Source organism: Haliotis asinina, chromosome 12, assembly GCF_037392515.1.
Source record: "Haliotis asinina isolate JCU_RB_2024 chromosome 12, JCU_Hal_asi_v2, whole genome shotgun sequence".
NCBI classification, from domain to species: domain Eukaryota; kingdom Metazoa; phylum Mollusca; class Gastropoda; order Lepetellida; family Haliotidae; genus Haliotis; species Haliotis asinina.
In genome coordinates, this window is record NC_090291.1 from 55,366,123 (window position 1) to 55,388,539 (window position 22,417).

The window sequence follows — 22,417 nt, forward strand, 5'->3', positions numbered from 1 at the left end:
GCACATTCATATTGTTATTTCTTCCCATCAGTATGCATGACAAGGAAGGGGGAATCACATGGCACATCATCTGTCATAACCTTGGTTGCAGTATTCCACAAATATGATGGCAGGGGACACCAGAAATGGGCTTCACACATTGTAACCATGTGGGGCGTCGAACCCGGGTCTCCAGCATGTGTGAATGCTTTAATCATTAGGATACCTTACAACCCCTGTACAATCTGTACAGATTTGTCTTCTTTCGTGATGTCGGAGGCTCATTATCCAGTCTGTCATATTGGTCATATATTGCTAAGTTCTGTGTTAAACACCACACCAAGCCCAGAATGATGATGGGTCAAATCCCATCTTCCCTTGTTTATGTTGGGTGTGTGCCACCACCATGCAAGACCTGTCTTTCACCAAAGTGCTAAACATCTGAGATATCATTTAGAGCTTTCCTCTCACATTAGAAGAAGAGGAATTCAAAGCCTTGTGCAGCCCAGCTCACTCGCAAAGGTTGTCCACACGCAGTTTTTGGACTTATATACATTTAGATTATTTGATTTATAATGATCACTCAGTCCTTCACAACTTAGATGAAAAAACAATTTTTTTCCACTGATTCAAAACATTTTTGAGGAATTTCTGTCACAGATAGATACAGGCGTTCTTTTAATGACTCTATCGAAATGTAAGACCACGCTACATATCATCCCCACTGCAGGGCTGCTTGGTTTCAGCATCTACATAGGTGCTTGTGTGGCCAAGTGGTTAAAGTGTCTGCTTGTCACGCCAAAAGCCTGGGTTTGATTTCCATACCGAATTACTATGTGTCCACCCATTTCCGTGGCCCCCCGCCGTGAAACAGCGGACATTGTGCTAAAACATCGTTATATCCAACTAATTTACCCATGCAGCATCTACACCAGGTTCTGTTAAGAAAGCACTCCGTGGATGACCATGGCAAAGAGGCGCGCCGAGTAAGTAATGTTTGTTCAATGAGAACATTGTCCAGAGTTGACAGTCATAAAGTGACACGTCTGTAAAGGCAAACACACCATCCCTTCGCGGGTATTGCTGACCTCTATATCCAAGTACAATCCTCCCTTTAGAACGTCTATGCATATACAGGGACACTCTAGGGCACTTGGGTTTCCCGAACTTTCCCCATTGTCGGTCTAATCTTCAGATATTGGATGACTTATCACGAGAGGCAAATATAGCAGGTGCTTTATTCGAGACCAGTATAGGCCTTTACCCACAGTTACCCACATTTTCTTTTCAAAATATTTCTTTGTGTTCGGAAGTCTGAAGCATATTGCTTGTTGAATGTATTAATGCGTTTAATATTCACTCGACTAATATTTGTTAAAAGCCAAGCTTTTGACAATCGACAGACTGTGTTGGTGTGGTTCTATGTTTGTTCAAGTGTATGATGTACTCATTGGGTAGTAAACAATGACCATTGCAAGAAAGCAACATCACACAACGAATGACTGGAACTGATACACTGGCACCAGTGCCTCAGTCGTTTGAAGACGTGTAAAAGTTGTTACATCCTGTTGAAAATGCTGACTTGTGGAGAGAGAGAGGTGATGGGAAAGGTGGGGACGGGAGAGATATGACGCCTCAAATCATTGACACGTGACTATGTTGACAGGAGTCACCAAAATACTGAAAAACTAAGAACCAAAACGCAACCATGGGATACCATTCTCACCCGCGTCCCCATTACCAGTCATGCTAGACAATGGTGTCAGACTCCGTGCCATACCGAAACGTCGTATCGTATAAAAATAGTAGTTCTTGTCCCTAAAGGATTGCACTTTATCATTGCTCACCAGCTTCTAAGGCGTCAATCAAACAGATTATCTCACCTTTTGTTACGGTGATTTTTAAACAGTTTCGTGGGCTTTTCCAAGCAGCATTTTTATGAGGAAAAATTACTTATTGAAAAAAGGGTGGTGCGATATTTATGACGAGGTGCGCATTTACTGAATATTGTACATCATGGAAACTTAAAATCAACGTTGAAAACTGTAATCTAGGTATGACCTATAATTTTATGTATCATCCAAGATTTCTGAATAATATTATACCATATCTTGGTTAATGCCTCCCATAGATGACCAGATGATAACAAGTGGATCACATGTATACATTACATTTTAGTTCCAACCGTAAATAATGACATATGAATGCAACAGTGTTGTGATACTGTAGAGGGGATAAAGTACACGGTAGGCAATAGTCTCATATTCATAGAAGTGACATTCGTAGAAGCAGCATCTCACGGCAGATTCCACAAACCTAACCCTGATATTGAATTATGTTTACAACATTTACCTTATAAGCATGGAATTGTTATAACATTGTTTGGACTGTCATGAAATCGATTCCCGACAGAGATCGATACGTGATACAAAAGTGATATTGATTTGGTAAGACATGTACGTTATGTGCATCAAATGATATTTGGGGGTGGATACCACTACTTATTTAACTGTCAACGATCTCAGAAAGAAACGAATACCAACACTGCACATCAAGATACCATCTGTATTCATAACGATACTTTATTTCAAAGTAAAATATCTCGGATTTGATTAATATGTCAAACTTTTGTCGCTCCATGTTATGCAGTTTAAAATAGACTCATATCGCCACTGGTCATCTTATGTATTGACCTGTGTAAACCCCCATCATGAAAGATAGCCTTGAGAGAAATAAAGTTCCGCAAGATTTTCAACGTCACCTCGTTAAGCAATGGTGACGTGTTCCTCGGGGTATGTTTACTAACGTTTTACAATGCACGAATGGACGTTGTGGCTGTAAGAGCCGCTAGAGGAGACCAAAGCCTGTTAATTAAGACCCCAGACGAACTGCTCTCTTAGCTGTAAACTTTTTTGAGGGTACCTTGACGTCATGATCTGATCGTTGATAAAGAGTTTCGGCGAGACTTTTTCTAGTTTTCTGGATGTCAAGATGTTCTGTGCACAGCAAGTTTCGCTTAGTACATACCCTTGTCAGACATATTGTCAGTATTTCGAGACTGTCACTGGACGTTCGCTAGACAATGGTTTATGCCCCGTTCAGTATGGCACGTGCAGAAGGACAGGTGGCTGGCATCCACATGTTCATGTAAAACTAGCTAGTGTTTCACCGTCTCCACGCGGTATTCTGTCTACCTCAACTCGTGACCAGCACTGAAACAGTGACAGATACCTCTATCTATAAGGTATCTATACACTTATGTACATAATTGACAAACTTAGAATGTACAGAATCGTCGGTATGGACAGATTGTTGGTGTATGGACACGGAAGTGTCGTTTTTCTCTTCATCTGCATCTTGACATACTCGTGTATATTTGTCACTTTCTCTAAACCGTATGGTGAAATTGAACACATTTTCTAACCTTTACTTGTTTTGGGTAATATCAGTACTTCATCTTGAGCTACGTTTGGCGAAGACGCTGAACGTCGTCAGATGGTGATGACGACTGGAGCCGTATTCTGTGGTGGCTGATTAGGACCATCGCTTTCTCGGCTTATAATTCAGAGTGGTGAAAGTGAGAAAACGATACTACAAGACGAGAAACATAGTATACAGCAGCACCAACGACAGGCGTACCGCTCCGTACCGTGTACAGCCGCGTGAACATGCACAACATGCGGCACCGTGTCGGCAACACTCGGGATGGTACAATCTCCAGATAACGGATGTGTAAACCTGTCTCACCGTCTCATCACCAAACTGAGGGATATACAACATTCTGTTTGAAAGGTAATATAGTGCTTACCAGTAATAATGTTACTCATTTTCATATGTTTAGAAATATGTGTTCTTTTTCTCGAGTAGTTTATTAGTTGTTGGACAAGTCTTTAAGACATGCACGATGCCCACAGCATAGCGGTATCCCCCTATGTGGTTTGGTGTATGTAACTGCACCATCTTAGGGACGTATAGGTCTAGTGAGATATTCTGCAGTAACCTGTGTGATCACGGACATCTTAATTAATTGAAGGCAACGTTAGATGTTGAATATGTGACATGTTTTTATGGATAGCAACTTGTTTTCAGTTTTTGCACGAGGTTTTCAGAGGTAATTTGTGGTCCTTGATCATTTGCATGATGAATGGTAAAACTGACCTTTACTGAATGCTCATCAGTTGTTATGTTTCAATCTGTATTACGTTTCCGTCACAAATTATATCTGCAATCTGTACACATCGTGTTAATGTATATATTTCCATACAGTCGAGTTTTCTGGTGGCGAGATGTGTATTGTGAAACATGGTAATGCGTTCTAGGACGCTGCAGGACGTGATTGTTTCTGAGCCGTCACGCTATCTCATCTGTCTGTGTCCACGAGATAGTATACTTAGCGCCACCTAACGGCACTCTCCAGGCGGATCCTAATTTACGTGCACACGAAAGGCGTCCTCCCACAACGAGTTTGAACATACCAACAGCATACATCGCTGTTTTGTAGGGATGTGGTAGCATAATGGTTGAAGCGTTCGCTCATGGCGCCGACGACCCGAGTTTGATTCCCCAATGAGGGAAACCTATCTCTGGTATCCGTCGTCGTGATATTGCTGGAATTTTGCTAACAACGGGGTTAAATCAAACTAACCTCCTCACTCGCTTTTTTTATTATATATTAATTAATTACTATTATTATTATTTTGTCAAATTAGTGCTTCATGTTACCCGTATGTTTTATACAGCCTATTCGTCGTGTACAGAATGAAAGTCGCTGTCGTTCCTGCATCTATATGTATGACTCTTGTTGTAGCACCAGCAGTTTATTTTATCTCTGGATATTTATCATTAAGGAATTCAGTCTCGTTATCTGTGATCCGAACCGTACCCCTTTGCGAATTCAGTTCATTATTCCTGGTCATTAGAACTGAACATTTACCAACATGCATACCATGGTGTCCTAATCGGAATGAGGGGTTTTCTTAAGGGCAATAAATGAAATATATCCAAGCTACGCAGTAATTTTGTGTCCCTAGACAGGAAGTGACACTATTAGCGATGTATTGATCATTTGCTTTGCCAAAAATTATTGAAATGTTCTAATTAAAGCATTTCCATGATATGTTTGTTATTTTAAATTCCTTGATATTAAACACGAAGCATTCATGAATAATTACTCGTACTGGCCACTGTATGTTCGTTAAACATCGTATTCGCCTTTTGGTTTATTCTTATAGTGCATTCTTTTAGTTTATTCGTGTAGTGTATACTCATAGTGTATTCCTATAGTGTATTCTTGTAGTGTATTCTCACATTGTATACTCATAGTGTATTCCTACAGTGTATTCTTGTAGTGTATTCTCACATTGTATCCTCATAGTGTATTCCTATAGTGTATTCTTGTAGTGTATTCTCACATTGTATCCTCATAGTGTATTCTTCTAGTGTATTCTCATATTGTTTTCTTGTAGTGTATTCTCATAGTGTAGTCTCATAGTGTATTCCTGTGGTGTATTCTTCTAGTGTATTCTCATAGTGTATTCTCATAGTGTATTCATATTCAGGATATGAAATCTGAGAAACCATCGTGTAATACTGTGCTATTTTCAAGTTTCACTCCTGATGGGCGCACAGGTTTCAGGACCATATGGTGTATTTATATTTTGTGCACTTACCCCTATTTCGAGATACTTAATCATTAATCGTTCTGACCCGTGAAGGTCAGATTATCAAAACCAGTTCTTATTGAGATCCGTGAAGGTCCCGGGGTAGAATAGGCCTTCAGCAACCCATGCTTGCCATAAAAGGCGACTATGCTTGTCGTAAAAGGCGACTAACGGGATCGGGTGGTCAAGTCCGCTGATGTCATCGGTTCCCATTTGCGCAGATCGATGCTCATGTTGTTGATCACTGGATCGTCTGGTTCATCCTCAATTATTTACAGACCACTGCCATATAGCTGGAATATTGCTGAGTGCGGCGTAAAACTAAACTCACTCACCCAATCCATCGTTTCCATGTCAACCCAAACAGACTATATGGATCTACACAAGCAAGTACTGAAAACAAATATCTACACTTCTAGTTCTAACTAAACGTTTTTTTATTGTTCTCATTACGCAGCCCCTGTATACAGCAGGCTCTAGTTATACCTCCCCATACACATTTCAGTTCGTCTCGCCTTAATACACACGGCGTTCAGTGCATGTCCAAACTACCTGGAGATCCGCCTTCTACATAATCGTTGACGTAGTCGTGACCGGACCAGATGGTTTCTCCGTTACTGCCATGCTGCTTGGCAGCAAATTCTGTGAGCTGGGTTGTTTGAGTATTTCCTCGATGAGAAGAAGACAGGTACTTAACTTACAAATGTAGTAATTAGCGGGATCAGTCAGACTCGCGCTCGCTGCCCGGGGGTAAACACGCTGTAGATGACGGGTTGGAAAGTCAGGCGTGGAGTTAGTGTACAATTTGATTAGACTGAAATAGGGATCGGATCGGGTGTCGGAACGGTCAAGCCCGCAAACTAGAATGGCGCCTATTTTCACTGTTTCTCATTCAAATGAAATGATTTCCCTTACTGTTATTAACCGCCTGTCCAGTTGTATTTTGGGATGGGTTAGTTACTGCTGGTAATGAACACAGCATACATCGCACTGCATACCGTATACCGGATACAACATACAGAATACCGTTTACAGCATACCGTATACCGGATACAACATACAGCATACAGAATGCCGCTTGCAGCATGCCGTATACAGCAACACGTGGAAAGTATACTGTATACATATTGGGGACAAGGACCCCAGGGGCTTTGTTTTGTTTGTTGAACCAGACAATCCAGTGATTGACATTTCGAACCACAATTCACGCCATGGGGAGCAGATAGCACGACATGAGCCGCAGTTGGAGACCCTTCATACATGACTTCCTTAGTGGTATGCGTCACCAGACAAACTGTATCATCTGTCACGTGGTGGACATGTCCGATGACTCTTGTCCGATGACCACTGCTGTGATACCCTGTTCAGTTCGACATGTTCCTGATGAGGAAGACTCGTGGGTCTGTGTTGAATCGTTTGTCCTCATTAATCAGTGGCATACCTCCCGATATACCAGACACCTGGTACCACGTGGCATAGGGGATGTTGTCGATGTTGGCTTTGATTTCTGTAGGGAGGGCGAACATTCTGTCTCCGAGACTGAATTTAGAATACTAAATAATGGAATGAATGCAGGTCACGTCTGAAATATTTGGTAGTGCAGGTTGCCTGAAGTCAGTTCTTCACTTCGATGAGATGTATATTTTAGATAACGCTATAACTACATGTAAGTATAGAGGATAAAGTGAATGGGTTTACCGTCTAGTTCTCCACTAATATGGTGACGCCCATGCAAGTGTGTGTGCGTATTTGCTTGCGTCCGCTAAAGCCAGTAATATGTTGGTGGCGGAGCACCCATTTTGGGAATTGAACCCTGGCTTTGGCGTAACGATCTAACACACTTTTCCATAAGGCTACACCATTTCTCCCCGTGTTCAAGGAGAAACGAATCATATCAGCTGTAGAAGGAACCACCAAGATTGTACGAAAGGAAGTGTATCCCATCTGTTAGTGAGATCTATATCGCATATGTGTTAGTTAGATGTGTATCTCCTGTGTGTTATTAGCTGGAAAGGATTGGCAGGAAGCTAAATGGTCAGTGGAATCTTGCAACCACAGGTCATGAATGTTGTCAGTTTATGCTCGAAGTGAATGCGTAGGTCAACACCGTGCAGTGGCAGCTGATGAGGGAATTTGGGATGTTGTTGTCACTAACTCTCGCGTGTTTGGCGTTATGAAATAAGTAATGATGGTCGCCTCTGGGTGTTATAACGTGTCAGAAACATCTCTCAAAATGGTTTGATGGTAGGGAACCCACTAGTGAATCCTTGGGAAACTCTTTGTCTTGATTACATACCCTGAAACAATTATATAAAACACTTCTCTTTGTATGGAGCTTGGCAAGTTTGGCAAGATTAATTCAGTTCAAATATGAAGAGAGACTCTAAGCTTATTTTATTGTGTTTAAACAACGGTGGTTTGTTTTAGATGTTTCCGGGTTAAAATCAGTCTAATCGTCAACCTCCGGATCAGAGAGGTGGGCGCAAGACTCCATTATGGCCGCTCCGATGGAAGCAGGCAAACCAAGCAGCACCATCTCATAAAACATGACGGTTACCTAATACTGGACCTTAATGGTGCAATAAAACACTTCAAATGTCTGTGATTGTACAGATGATAGAGCACTTGTCCGCTATGTGGCGCTCTGCGGACGTCTTCTTCTGGTTGTCTTAACAGCAGTTAAATGATGGCACGGACCGGTGGATTCACAGCGCATACTTGGTGTGTCGTGCACCGAGGGACTGATATTTCAACGTATGCGTGTGTACCAAACGGAAATAACGATGTCGTGATATACCATCCAATAAACAATGGCCATCGGGAATAAAACACCAGGATAACTTGGTGCAATATTTGAAAGAAATCATAACCTAATTTAAAATTACGATGTTTTATGAAAAGCAAGCTATTGAAACATGTGTTGTAAGGAGTGTTGTTTTAGCAAATATTGATATTGTCTTTTGTCGCTTTCATACCAATCTCCGATAAGACAGTGGTCGTGAGGTTCTCACGAATTATAGCATTTGTCTGATGTAATTCAGTTAAGGAGTACTCGATCCCAGCGTTCTTAACTTTATGTGTGTTGTATCTATGGGCAGAATAATGCCTTTGATAGGCAGGTTCGATCGTCAGTATCGTCTCGGCGCTAGTGACACAATAACTGTAATGGCGGACATGTTTCTGTTTTTGTATCTATGTGGTTTCTTAATTCATGTTATTTTTAAGGGTAGCCTTGAAAACAAAAACTGGCGTCGCGATATTCCAGTTACTATAACCGTTACAATGAATATATACAATTTTGTGCATTTTCCGTTCCAACCACGAATGTTTGCCATGTTGCAGACTGATGCGGCGTCAAGCAATATTCACTCAATAGCTTACAGACTGTTGCCTACGTCTTCAGCTCCTCAACATCACTCAATCTGGTCGCTATCGCCACGACATTGATGCGACTGTACCAAGAAAATCGATTTAATTACCTTAATTGACACAAACGTAAGACCAGAGACGCAGATTCCATTCTAACTAGCCTCCTCGAAATTTGCTCAGAAATGTGTTTCCTACAAGTAGTTTGGAAAAATACTGTTTTATATTTTAATTGGATTTGATTGTTTTACAGATTACCTGAATTCTTTGGTGGGGCGGATTTAGAGGACGGTGGAGAGACTCGAATGTACCTGTGTGAGATGTGGAGTCAGAAAGCCAGACGAATGTTCATCATTGTTAAAGAGAAGAATGTCCCCAGTGATTACCTTCCCCGATGCTTTGTTGTACGTGTTATGTATGGCAGCGAGTCACGCTAGTCCCATCTACTGACGCTGTACTGCGTTAAGGCGCTATAAGACAATAACAAGTGTAAGTCAGAAGGGAGAACTGGGCGACGGTCTGTTCGTAAAGCCATGGCGTCTGTTGACCACGTGGATGACGAAATGCTGTCCTACTCCTTACTCACCTTCTTCATTCTCGGCGTCGTCAGGATTGCTCTCGCATGCTTCGGCATCGTCGCCAACATCGTGTCAATCCGGGTTCTCACTCACAAGTCAATCTGGTCGGCTACATCCATCCTCCTCATCTCCCTCGTCGTGTACGACACCCTCTTCCTCATCACCGGCGCTGTCGTCATCATCGCCGGCCTTCCAGAGTACGAGGAGGACCACCTGTTTATCACGGTCACGGTGTTCTACCCCTTCCGCTACATCTCACAGATGGGGTCTGTCTACTCCCTCGTTGCCGTCACCGTTGAGCGGTTCATCGTCGTCGTGATGCCGCTAAGGGCGAGGTCAATCTGGACGATGAACAACGCCAGGAGGGTAACAATCGGTGTCTTCATCTTCTCGCTGGGATTCAACATCCCCCGATGTCTGGTCTTCCACCAACTGTCGTCAACAGACTGGGTGGAGAATGGCACTCTGACACAATCCGAAACAGCCCACGAGTACCTCTACTCGCGAGTGTACGAGGTTTACCTCACCATGTTGGTGTTCTACATCCTCCCCTACACCATAATCATTGTCATCAACATCAAGCTCGTCGTCCACCTCCGTAACAGCGCCAGGGTAACCAAAGCTATCAGTACCCGCCATGACGCGCGAACGTACAACTCCCCAACTGACAAAGAAGATGGTCTGACCATCATCGTCCTCGGCATCACTACCTGCTTCTTTGTGTGCTGTGTGCTCCCTCTCACGTACCACATTCTGTTACTAACCGACCTGGATATGTTTTCCACGCCCCACAAGGTCTATCTCTTCGCGGTCAGCGACACCATGCTGTGTATTAATTCAGCTACAGACTTTATTTTCTATTGCCTGCTGGGACGCAGGTTCAGGAAGGTCTTCTTCAAGCTCTTCTGTCCATGCATGTGTGCAAAGTGAAGTATCAATGCTAATCAGAACTGACTATTTCACCGCGGAAAGAAACTCCGTGTTCGGGAACTGAAACGTTCTGGATCGGAATACACACAGAAGTTTCACCCAAGTGTCAGCTGATAGCAACACGATTTGACAAGGTAACAAGTATCCGAGGTTTGCCGAGGATATTTTTACCTTCATCAACGAGTGTTGATATAACTGATGTCAGTAGACACGAGGGTGAGATTCTATTTATCATATCTATTTATCAATGAAAAATGTACATCTCTGAACACGCACACTGCTCTTAGATTTGCAGTGCAGCGATATCATAGCATTGTGACGTCATCAAGTTCATGACGCCATAGCATTGTCAGGGCAACGTGCAGAATCTGCTGTCAAAACGATATCTCCTATGAGATATCGTCTGATCTCACACAGGCGATATCTCCCGAGGAACACAGTTTTGGATGATGAAGTGCTGTAGTTGAGATTCTTGGGAGGCATTTAGAAGTGTTTGAATATATAGGACGAGTATATGGATATCAATGTCTTTATTGTATAACACGGCTTTTCTGGTCTACATCTTGTCCCATCTTCAGGTGCTGTAGTTATATCGCAACATGGACTGGTGCTGTTTGAAGAGTTGGTATGGGCAGTTATCGCATGGGCAGTGAGAAGGTTTACTAAAACGACGCTAAAGAAAATCTGATGTATGATATAAAGTATCATCTCATGACAACATACTATTTAAATCTGTATGAACATGGAGTCATTACAGTGTTTTCAGGAGGAAAGTGTCCCTGTTTATTTGTCAATACAAACCAATATCTGGAACGTAAGAAGGAGGTTATTTGAAAGAGAACTATCTCATAGTGAAAACCTATAATACACAATGCCATTTACACAGTGGCCAAATGTAACACATGTTATACACTAACGGAAAAAAGAAACTAAGCATAACATGAAATTGCATAAATTGAAGTTACCGTAAATACGCACGTAGTAACGCAATTTTCACGGAATGTGATGTGACGTATCGCTCGGTGCACGTGTACTTTGTGCACAATGACAGGGCAATGATGGCGATCCTGAACGGTAGGCTGACACGTCAGTTGTTCAAAGTCGACAGTTTGGTAGAGAAAGCGTTATGGTATGGAGCAACATCACATTTCGCGGTCAGTGACAATATCACTGCGATGCAGGTATGAGATGATATGCACAATATAATGGTAGATAATATGAACGCTGATTCATGTCAGAAGCCGAACCCCATACGTCAGCTGGAATGCTGGTCAATGTAGAACGTACTTCAGTGCAAGACTGTGTACCGTTGCTTAGGCCGTCGCAATATTCTCCATGTGGAGTTGCGTCCCTTGGTCTTGACTGACACCTTTGACACCAGGATTGACTCACAGATAACGCCTCTCGGTCTATCTGCACCGCCATAGAACACGTGGTTGTTCAGCGTCAGACCTGATCACTCCATGTTGTCGTCCCACGTCTAGCTGCCACACCACCATGTAACAGAAGTACCACTGAAAGTTGAGTTTCTTTCGTGTTGTGTAGGAGTTGCCGTGCTATGTTCATCTCCGTGCCCGTTTGCGCTCAGATACGTTTCAGTCGTGAACATGGCCCAGAGAGGGGTACGAGTCGCCATCCGGCTTGCCAGTGACAAGAGTCGTTACCAATGCCATATTAAACTGTAGTATGACAGAGGACAATTGCTATACAACCGACATTAGCTAGTGAACACACACGTACATGTACGACACTGAAACCCCATCCCACCTCATCACCACGAGCTGTCTGACACATCTATACAGATGGAGCATTTCATATACTTCCAGAAGGGAAAAATCAGCTCAAGTTATATAAAAGACAAACCCATCACTGGCACTTCTACCTAGCAACCATTTTATTTCCCCAAAATAACACCCTGGTCTTTCAGCCACTGGTACAACCAGTAATACGGAGATTGCTCAGGGATCGGTTTCCGTGTTGTTGTAGTTGTCGCGATCGTGGCTACTTTGGCCAGTTCCCCGACCATAGCTTTGATCCCGTTCCAGGCCTCGCTGGCGTAGTCGGTGATGGTGGATGCAGGTGGGGCGAAGTTGTATCTGCTGCCCATTCCAGGGGGAAGTTCTATGGTGTAGCTGAAGTCGATCTTAGAGCCACCCTTAGCGTAGTCATCTGACCCCCCAGCCGCCACGTCTGGAAGGAGACAAAGATTACTTGTTTTGTCATGCCCATCCTTGACTGACTAGGGTGTTGTAAAAGACACATAAGAAGCACACATCTAACACGTTGGTTCGAGACTGAGGATTGGTTCGGAGCCCGGTTATGTCATATGGCCAACCAGTGAAATTACTCCCATGGGCGACAGACATTCGCTGCAAGTTTGGAGAGGGATTGTTTTTTGTTTCACGCCGGGAGCCAGTAATTTCGGCAGTTAAATACAGTTCTGTGATTGACCACATGGGCATCGATCTACAGGAATACGGTGACATGTCAGTCAACTCAGCGATTCCAATAGCTGCCATATACGTCAAGTATGGGATGATGACCCGTACCCTGCAGTAGGAATGTTGGAGATGGCGACGTCACTGCCGACAAAACGCCAAAACTACGTTGATAGTGAATGAGTTCATAGAGTTCATCTTAGAAATAGAGTCGAGAATATACCTGCTAATCGAGGGTGTGTTCTCATCGAGTTTGTCTTAGAAATGGAGTCGACAATATACCTGCTAATCGAGGGTGGGTTTCCATCGATGATCTTAGCGCTCTCAATTCGGGAGCGGTACATAAATCGGGTAAACCGTTTCCTTATTCCTTGACTTAAGAAAATGGCAAGGGCAAGTTAGATTCCCCCTGTTGCCATTAAGCTCTCCCAATCAGTCACGCCCGGACAACACTACACACATAACTCATATGCATACATTGCTGTTTGTACAACATGGCTTATTGATGGACAATGTGGAGAAAGGCATGGGCTACTCACAGAGTGCTTTAGCGGAACTTCCGGTGGTATAGTGATGACTCATGGCGCTGTTGGCGGCCTGAGCCACTCGCTCCTGAAAACATGACAGAGTGAGTGAGTGAGTGACAATGGAAGGGAAGGTGAGTGTCATGCTATGTCATCTGTACATCTCCGACCTCTGAATACTCAGGGCAGGGAAATATCTGTATGGAGTGAGTGAGTGAGTATGGTTTTATGCCGCATGTAGCAATATTTCGGTACGATCACGGCGGGGGACACCAGAAATAGGTACATGCATACATAAATTGTACCCACGTGGGGAATCGAACAAGGATCTTCGGCGTGACGAGCGAACGTTTTAACCGCTCGACTACCCAACCGCAACTAGCTGGCAAATGGCAATGAAGCTTACACTACTGATCTCACAGGTCGTTACAGATGGCGTCCTGTAACAACACACACGCATACAGGTGACATATCATGGAACCATATCTGAATCAGGCATAAAGGGCACGGAGCCGCCGTGACATTGTGTAGTAACATACATTATATGTAATGAAGACTGTAAGTGAATGAGTTTCAACGCCGCTTTGAACAGTGTTACCCTTATATCAAAGCGCGTCCACATGTGGGGGTTGGAGGAAGGTCAACAGGTTACTGGGGGTTGGGGGTTGAGGTTGTGTCGTAAAGCTCACCATGCACTACTAAATGCACTACTAAAAGATTTAATCAGATGCAATGTGTACACCGATTAAGGTTAAACATTAAATGAATTCGAACTAGCAGATTCTTGTCTGATGAGGTAAGCGCGGCATGTTATGAAGTACGGCGGGCGAGGGTAAGCCACACCTACCAGCTCGGCAGCATCAGCTGGCGTGACGGTGCGGTTGTATCCCCACGGGTAGAGGATGTAGCGGCCGAAGGAGTGGAGGCTGAAGTAGGCCACGATGGTATCGTTGTGAGTGTCAAGGTAGTCCTTCAGAGCTGTTGACTCGGGGGCGCTGAACCTGGAACGACCAGAGTAGATGTCGCTGCAGGGGTTGCGGCTGCCGCCAGCGTCTGCAACACAAATATCTAGTCTCATACATATTGTGACGGGAACTGATAAAATTCCGTATTTGTGTACAGAAGTAATCATGTGTCCATTTTCATATCGTCAAACTCCACACTAGATATGCTAATAGCGATAACAGTCAAAGCACAGCACATTATTACCCGTGTAACCCAAGCTGCCTGTTCGACACTAGAAGGTTATAGTCACATGACTTATCACATAGGGTGCCCATTTGCTGCAGGGATGAACAGAGGCGATTTTGAACAAACTCACTTGCCTATGGGTAGACCACGTGTCACGTGTGCTTCGTAGTGGGGCACGACGGAAAACCGTGAAACTCGCAACAGTCAACGCATCAATGCGTCAACTCAAGGCTCTGTTCCGTACAAATCCGTACTTGTGCACACACGCACGTATCGGTGTACGGACTCCGATGACGGAGAATACTGTTCGTTTTGTCGTGGACGCAGTTAATGTAAGTATTCGTCCAGTCATTGTTTGAGTTGTTGTTTGGACGTTTCAACATTTGAACATTATCCACCGTTTGTCATCACAAAATCAACCATGCACAGGAAACAGGCGAGAAAGTGAAATGCGTCTGTGTCGTACTATGTCTCTCAACTATGTATGTCCCACAAATCTGAACCATGTTTGTCCCCTACTTGTGAACCATATTTGTCCAACAGGTCTCAATCATATTTGTTCCCAGATATATGTACTATGGATCTTAATCTTCCCATGAACTGAGATATATAAGTATATCATAAAGGTTTATATGAGCCTGTACCGTACACTTTTGAACATGTGTTCAGTTATCTCATGCACATGCACCACACAGAGCTCACTTGTCGTCATAAATCGCCTTGAAGCCCCATTCAACCAAACTCATCCGAGTAAACACTTTCAAAATGAACTAACTTCAAGCAAATTGGCAGCCTGTGCAGGTTTTGTTTAAGTCATCCCAACACAACATTTCAACATTTAGAAGGTAAAAATGTCAGTTACAAACGCACGCACACACATTTGACACTTCCCGATTTACACATGCTGCTTGGGTGGATAAAGACAGACACTCACCGGGCATATGTTCCGGGTAGCCGAAGTTCCTGTTGAGGTCAGTGCCTATACACTTGCTGCCTGGGTTTACTTGGCGGTTTTTCCTCCAGAATCTGGCCTCGATGGACTACAAATAGAAATGTACAAGTATTTACAATGTGTTTAGTCTCCCTTGCCTTGCACAATGTCGACAGCCACTATGCTTGTTGTTTGACGCCGCACGAAGTGATAATAAAGGTACATGAGGCGCCCAGTAACCAATTCCATCTGGACCAGACAATCCTGTGACTAATGGTATGAACAACAATCCAAGGAAGGAGGATGAAACAGCATCAATCGCGTCACCAGCCAGACCACCTTCAAGTGATTGCTGTATTCATCTGGAACCTACGCGGGGTCTCAGACGAATGTTGAATTTGCTCAAAGTCAGCCATCGCTGTGAGATTTAGTCCACAGTGTGCAACATGGGCGAGGTCCGACATTGTGTTCATCCGATCCACACACAGTCAGCTTACGTTGGACACCTTGGGACTGAAAAGCAGGTTTGATCGATTTACGGTGTGTGGGGCAATCATAGAGGGTGTGGTCATTTGCCTGTGTGTCAAACAGTTGAAGTGGGGGTGCCCTCTCAGTTGCCACATAGGGCGTGTTTAACTCACCGTGTGACCCTGCCACAGAGGGCGTTAACTCGCCGTGTGTGACCCTACCACAGAGGGCGTTAACTCGCCGTGTGTGACCCTACCACAGAGGGCGCGTTTAACTCACAGTGTGTGACCCTACCACAGAGGGCGTTAACTCACCGTGTGTGAATACCTATATCCGTCAGGGTTGAGGACAGGAACAATCTCCCAGTTAAAGTCTCTGAGTAGACTTGCTGACGAGTCGTTGTAGGCCAGCTGAAACCAAACAATATTACAGAAGCATTACTTCCCCTACCCAGCTTCAGGAGAGAGGTCAATACGGCCGTCTGGTGGTCTGTTTAAAACACAGTGGTTGCTTGAATCGACATCCCTGAAGGCAGTAACAGGAATAAATAGTTTGCTTCAAACCTTCAGCCTAATAACTAGCCATATGTCCAGCTTATTCCCTTCTTCGAATACCATTACTACAAAATGCAGTGTGGCTATCTATTACGAATCAAGAATATTTTCTTTATGTCAGAGCAAAGTTAACATGCTCAGGAAGACATGCATGGAGAGCATTAATGATCCGCAGCTGGCAGTTAAAAGTGTGAGACGCTCCTGTTGATGATTTGCTGTGTGGTGTTCTAGAAGTTGCCTGTATAGAGACGACGAAACTTTATGAATGATCGACTTTTATATTTTGACAATGGGGAAGACACGGTATGAAAATCCTATACCATTGTCAAGTATATGCTTGATAGCGGTATAAGAATCTATACCGAAACGTATGCTGCAGAATGGAATAGGATTCTACATCAAAACGTCACCATTGTCAAAATAAAGACTTGATCATTCATAAAGTTTTGTCATCTCGCGCCTACTGATGTGAAGCGCTCTTATGATGTATACTGGCGTCTCCTGTCCTCGCGGTACGTACGGATATCGGCTGAAAAAAATAATACAAACAGTTCGTTTCATATGTATGCTTTTTGTTTTTAAATGAAGAGATTCCTCCTCTAACATCTGCATCTATCAACTGCTTGATCCATCAGGTGTATTATCGCACTTCAGCTCGATGTAAAATATGGTTGTCCGCCGCTGACTTTTCGAGGCTTCTCCTATTCTTGCGGCATAACGAGAAAGTAACGCTGTTTGGTGTAAGGAAGGGGAATCTTATCGGAAAGGGCGGGGAAAAGTTACGATTTTTCCAAGTTGGTTAGAACTCACGAATATTCGTTACATTGCAAAAATTTGATAATTCACAGACGTGGTCCACTTCCTAGTTACCGGTCAATGATGTAAACAACCGCTAAGTATCACGCATCGGCAATCTCGGCAGAAAATGTGTTTCCCGCGAGAATAGGAAACCCGCGAGAATAGGAGACGGCCCTATATCTACATCCACGGCGCGCGTTATTTTATAACATACCATAGGAAGTTTGTTTGGTTGCTGTTTTAGTCGGTAGCTAATCAAATCTGAGCCAGACAATCCAGGAATTGAATATGAGGCTGACCAATAGATACCGTAACAGGTAAATAGATCTACACAAACATCAACACACACACTGATAGATTTGAGGTAAAATCCTGTGATCGATATTGTGAGCAACATTTGGGTACGATGTCAAACATTCATCTAGGCCTCTGAGTATTACCAGAACAGGTTGCTAGCGACTGGTGCTAAGCCGGACCCCCATCGAGCACGTTACCTGGTACAGGATGTAGTTCGCGGTGGCAGGTGCTATCCACTCCCGCGCATGAATACCAGCGTCAATGAAAATAGTTCTCTTCTTTTGTTGAGATGCATCTGCCGAAATCTGGATGGGAAAGAACGTGTTACAACGTCACATGATCAAGTAAACAAGCGTAATGACACAAGTTTAAGGCTTTGCATAAGACCACACAGAAAATGTCGTGTGATAGTCTGAGGAAAGATGAAGCTTGGGTGGCCAAGCTGGTTCCACCAGGGCACTGCTCGCCATGGAGACCTATGTGAGTCTTAGTTCGAATCCTAGATTAATGCCAGTTATTACTCTATACTGGTCGAGACTTAATGATGACCTAGAAGAGGTTTGCCTAAATCACCACTGTCAAAACTCTGGCGCAAAAGAAGCGATCGTAAAATGATCACCTTGTCTTCTGAGCAGGGTACACGGGAATCTCGTCAAACTTTGCATTCCTTTCTTCTGGGCTATTACATAAGTCACAGCGACGTCTCTGCATAAATAGTTTCGTAAACCAACCGTCTACATGGACGGGATGGTCGGCATGCTGTTGAGCAATGGAGCACTGTGTCTCCTCAAGAAGGGAGTTGAATTTTAAAAATATATCAAAATTTAAATCACGAAACAATGCAAGAAGACGTACCCTGATCAAGTTGATGTCTCTGCCTTCTGTTGATCGCCCGATCAGTTCTTTGACCAAATGAACTTTGCTTGACCCAGTTAATATTTTGTTTTGGAAGGCATATTGCTGGAATGGTAATCAAGTTCATTCATAAGAAAGTATTTTAGTGAGTGGGTGAGTGAGTACGACTGCCACCCACTTTCAGATACATTTAAGCAACATCATAGTGCAAGACACAAGATAAACATGCACAAATGATGGGACTCGAACCTAGGTTAGAAACTCGCGAACACGTTCTATGTTAACGTTCATCGATTTTATTTGGGGTATTGGCAACAACGTGATTACGAGACTTGATGTCTAAAAGGGTAATTGTACTCATCGATTCTGGTGTGGTGCTTTACTTTCTGTGAGATACCATATGCACTACTAAGAGCAGAAAGTTGCTCTACCCTGTCTAGATCAAGAAAGTCCAGAAGGTCGTCTTCTTTTGATGTGGTGGCTCGTCTCTGTCTGTGCATCATCCTCTCCCGATACTCCTCCTCCGCTACTCTGTAACACATTGTAACATACTGTAACATTGTCATCAAACAGAACATTGAAGCCACTGGTACCATTGTTACTCTGTAACACATTGTAACATACTGTAACATTGTCATCAAACAGAACATTGCAGCCACCAATACCACTGTTACTCTGTAACACAGTGTAACATATTGTAACAATGTCATCAAGCAGAACACTGCAGCCACTAATACATTACTCTGTAACACAGTGTAACATATTGTAATAAAGCATCCAAGCACAACACTACAGCCACTGTAACACAGTGTAACATATTGTAACAATGTCATCAAGCAGAACACTGCAGCCACTAATACATTACTCTGTAACACAGTGTAACATATTGTAATAAAGCATCCAAGCACAACACTACAGCCACTGGGTACCAGTGTTACTCTGTAACACAGTGTAACATATTGTAACAATGTCATCAAGCAGAACACTACAGCCACTGGGTACCAGTGTTACTCTGTAACACAGTGTAACATATTGTAACAATGTCATCAAGCACAACACTACAGCCACTGGGTACCAGTGTTACTCTGTAACACAGTGTAACATATTGTAATAATGCATCCAAGCACAACACTACAGCCACTGGGTACCAGTGTTACTCTGTAACACAGTGTAACATATTGTAACAATGTCATCAAGCAGAACACTACAGCCACTGGGTACCAGTGTTACTCTGTAACACAGTGTAACATATTGTAATAATGCATCCAAGCACAACACTACAGCCACTGGGTACCAGTGTTACTCTGTAACACAGTGTAACATATTGTAACAATGTCATCAAGCAGAACACTGCAGCCACTAATACATTACTCTGTAACACAGTGTAACATATTGTAATAATGCATCCAAGCACAACACTACAGCCACTGGGTACCAGTGTTACTCTGTAACACAGTGTAACATATTGTAATAATGCATCCAAGCACAACACTACAGCCACTGGGTACCAGTGTTACTTTGTAATAGTGGAGTATATGTGAAGTAAACAACCCAAAGACAAGAGTAAACCCTGTGTTGGATTCTTCACTTTGTAGTCACGAATTACCGTCTCTGTTTTCGACGCTGCTGTTATGCTATTTTCGTACTTCAAAATTGATTTCGGCCAATCTCTTGTGGCTGAGAGTGCCTTAAACACCTGTTTTTCAAATGTTCGTAGCCCTGCGAACTTCTTAAGCCCATTCGTAAAGCAATCAAAGCTAAGAATTAAGAGTTACGAAGTTAAGGGACCTGTTGTCATCTTTCATTTTCAGCAGCCTGTCCTGTAAGTTTCACAGGTAGTTTACACTATTGTACCAAACGGAATCCGTGTCTGATGATAGTCAAGACTAGGTGTAGTTCTACACTGACATATACGATTTTATGTACTGAAAACTGTTTGTTAAGCATGACCTAGATACCAGATGTTGCAGCTAATTGCAACTGCGAACGTAGACTCTGTGTCGAAGACTCAGTGAAGTCGTCATTAGAACGATACGGATTATTGATAGAGCCGCACTCAACAATATCCCAGCTATATGGCATCGGTCTGTATATAATCGAGTCTGGACCAGACAATCCAGTGATCAACAACATCAGCATCGATCTGCGCAACTGGGAAAAGATGACATGTATCAACCAAGTCTGCGAGCCTGACCACCCGATACCGTTACTCGCCTCTTACAACAAGAATAGTCGCCTTTTATGGCAAGCATGTGTTACTGAAGGCCTATTCTACCCCGGGACCTTCACCTTAGTGAAGTGGTTTTGCTTACTTTTCCATGTCATCGTGTATGACAGTGATGTCCCCTCCGTGACTCCTGACAACCTGGGTGAGTACTCCCAGCAGCTGGGGCGGCACCATCGCGGTAAGACTCGACCCTTCCCTGCCGAACACGTCCACCTGAAACATCGAGCATCGAGGATGATCTCGATATATGCGTGAATCTGTAAATTCACGTTGTCTGTATTTAATCGTGCGTGTTAACACGCCCGTTACTAAACACCCAGCCAACAGTTCCGTCAGGTTAGTATTTGGTGAGTGAGTGAGTTAGTTGTATTACATGTGGGTGTTGGTTGCGACCAAGCAAAGGTTAAACCTACTTAATGGGTGAGCGAGTGAGCGTGTGACGTCGTTTACAAATGATGGTGTTGAATTAACATAGGAAGGTGCTCTATGGACATGGGAAAGAGCCTTAGGGGGGTGTTGTAGGAACATATGAAGGTGCTGAAAGAACATAGGAAGGTGGTGTATGAACATAGGGAGGTGTTGAAGGAGCATAGGAAGGTGTTGTAGGAACATTGGAAGGTGGTGTATGAACATATGAAGGTGCTGAAGGAACACATGAAGGTGTTGTAGGAACACTGGTAGGTGCTGAAGGAGCATAGGAAGGTGTTGTAGGAACATTGGAAGGTGCTGAAGGAGCATAGGAAGGTGTTGTATGAACATATGAAGGTGCTGAAGGAACACAGGAAGGTGTTGTAGGAACACTGGCAGGTGCTGAAGGAGCATAGGAAGGTGTTGTAGGAACATTGGAAGGTGCTGAAGGAGCATAGGAAGGTGTTGCATGAACATATGAAGGTGCTGAAGGAACACAGGAAGGTGTTGTAGGAACACTGGCAGGTGCTGAAGGAGCATAGGAAGGTGTTGTATGAACATAGGAAGGTGTTGTATGAACATAGGAAGGTGTTGTAGGAACATACGAAGGAGCTGAAGGAGCATAAGAAGGTGCTGTATGAACATAATCTATTCAATATTTACCCAGTCTCGACCTCTCACTATATTGTTCAGGTGCTCCAGCGATGCTGCATCCACTTTCACCAGTTTGTAACTGAGGAAGAAACAATATTCCATCTCAATGTATATCTGGTATCAGCATCTTGTATGTGCGGGGATAGGGTGTGACAGGGCTCCCGTCTACGATTAGGACTAAAGGCGTCAAACTGGCCTTGCCAATCAATAAAGAAACCAGTCTGGATAGGAAGACACACAGTCAAAGACATCTTACCCGGTAGGCAAGTGACTGTGTCACGTGACGTCCTGTAACAGGATCCTGAAAACATACTCAGTTATGACAATTCCATGTTAAAATGTAATAACGGTTTCCTTGGGTTTTACTATGACTAATCTAAACACCCAGTGGATGTATATTTTATCATAGTTCCCACAGGGTGAGGAAAATTTCCGCGATACTAGTAACTGGGCAGGGTAATTCTTACTTCACGCTGATTAGCTAATTAGTGACAATTTTCCGTTGCTCGGAAGTTAAAAACAAATGCCTCAGTCGGAACAGATAATCTGTAGTAACCCC

General features: G+C 43.5%; 2 protein-coding genes across 5 annotated transcripts in view; one reads left to right on the forward strand and one right to left on the reverse strand.

The window, feature by feature from the left end:
* The first annotated feature begins 9,538 nt into the window (after window positions 1-9,538).
* Window positions 9,539-10,513, forward strand: LOC137257578 (FMRFamide receptor-like). Its single transcript, XM_067794901.1, has one exon. The coding sequence runs from the start codon at window positions 9,539-9,541 to the stop codon at window positions 10,511-10,513; it is 975 nt and encodes a 324-aa protein (XP_067651002.1).
* A 1,870-nt stretch (window positions 10,514-12,383) lies between these two features.
* Window positions 12,384-22,417, reverse strand: part of LOC137258038 (carboxypeptidase B-like) — a 48,313-nt gene continuing 38,279 nt past the window's right edge. For all 4 annotated transcript variants that reach the window (XM_067795578.1, XM_067795577.1, XM_067795575.1 and 1 more), the window contains exons 3-12: window positions 21,868-21,937; window positions 20,882-21,009; window positions 19,001-19,100; window positions 18,570-18,674; window positions 17,912-18,019; window positions 16,380-16,475; window positions 15,601-15,706; window positions 14,323-14,528; window positions 13,491-13,563; window positions 12,384-12,703 (exon numbers count right to left, since the gene is read on the reverse strand). In XM_067795578.1, the coding sequence (XP_067651679.1) occupies window positions 12,408-12,703; window positions 13,491-13,563; window positions 14,323-14,528; window positions 15,601-15,706; window positions 16,380-16,475; window positions 17,912-18,019; window positions 18,570-18,674; window positions 19,001-19,100; window positions 20,882-21,009; window positions 21,868-21,937 (1,288 nt within the window). In that variant the 3' untranslated portion in view covers window positions 12,384-12,407. The remainder of the gene's footprint in view (window positions 12,704-13,490; window positions 13,564-14,322; window positions 14,529-15,600; window positions 15,707-16,379; window positions 16,476-17,911; window positions 18,020-18,569; window positions 18,675-19,000; window positions 19,101-20,881; window positions 21,010-21,867; window positions 21,938-22,417) is intronic.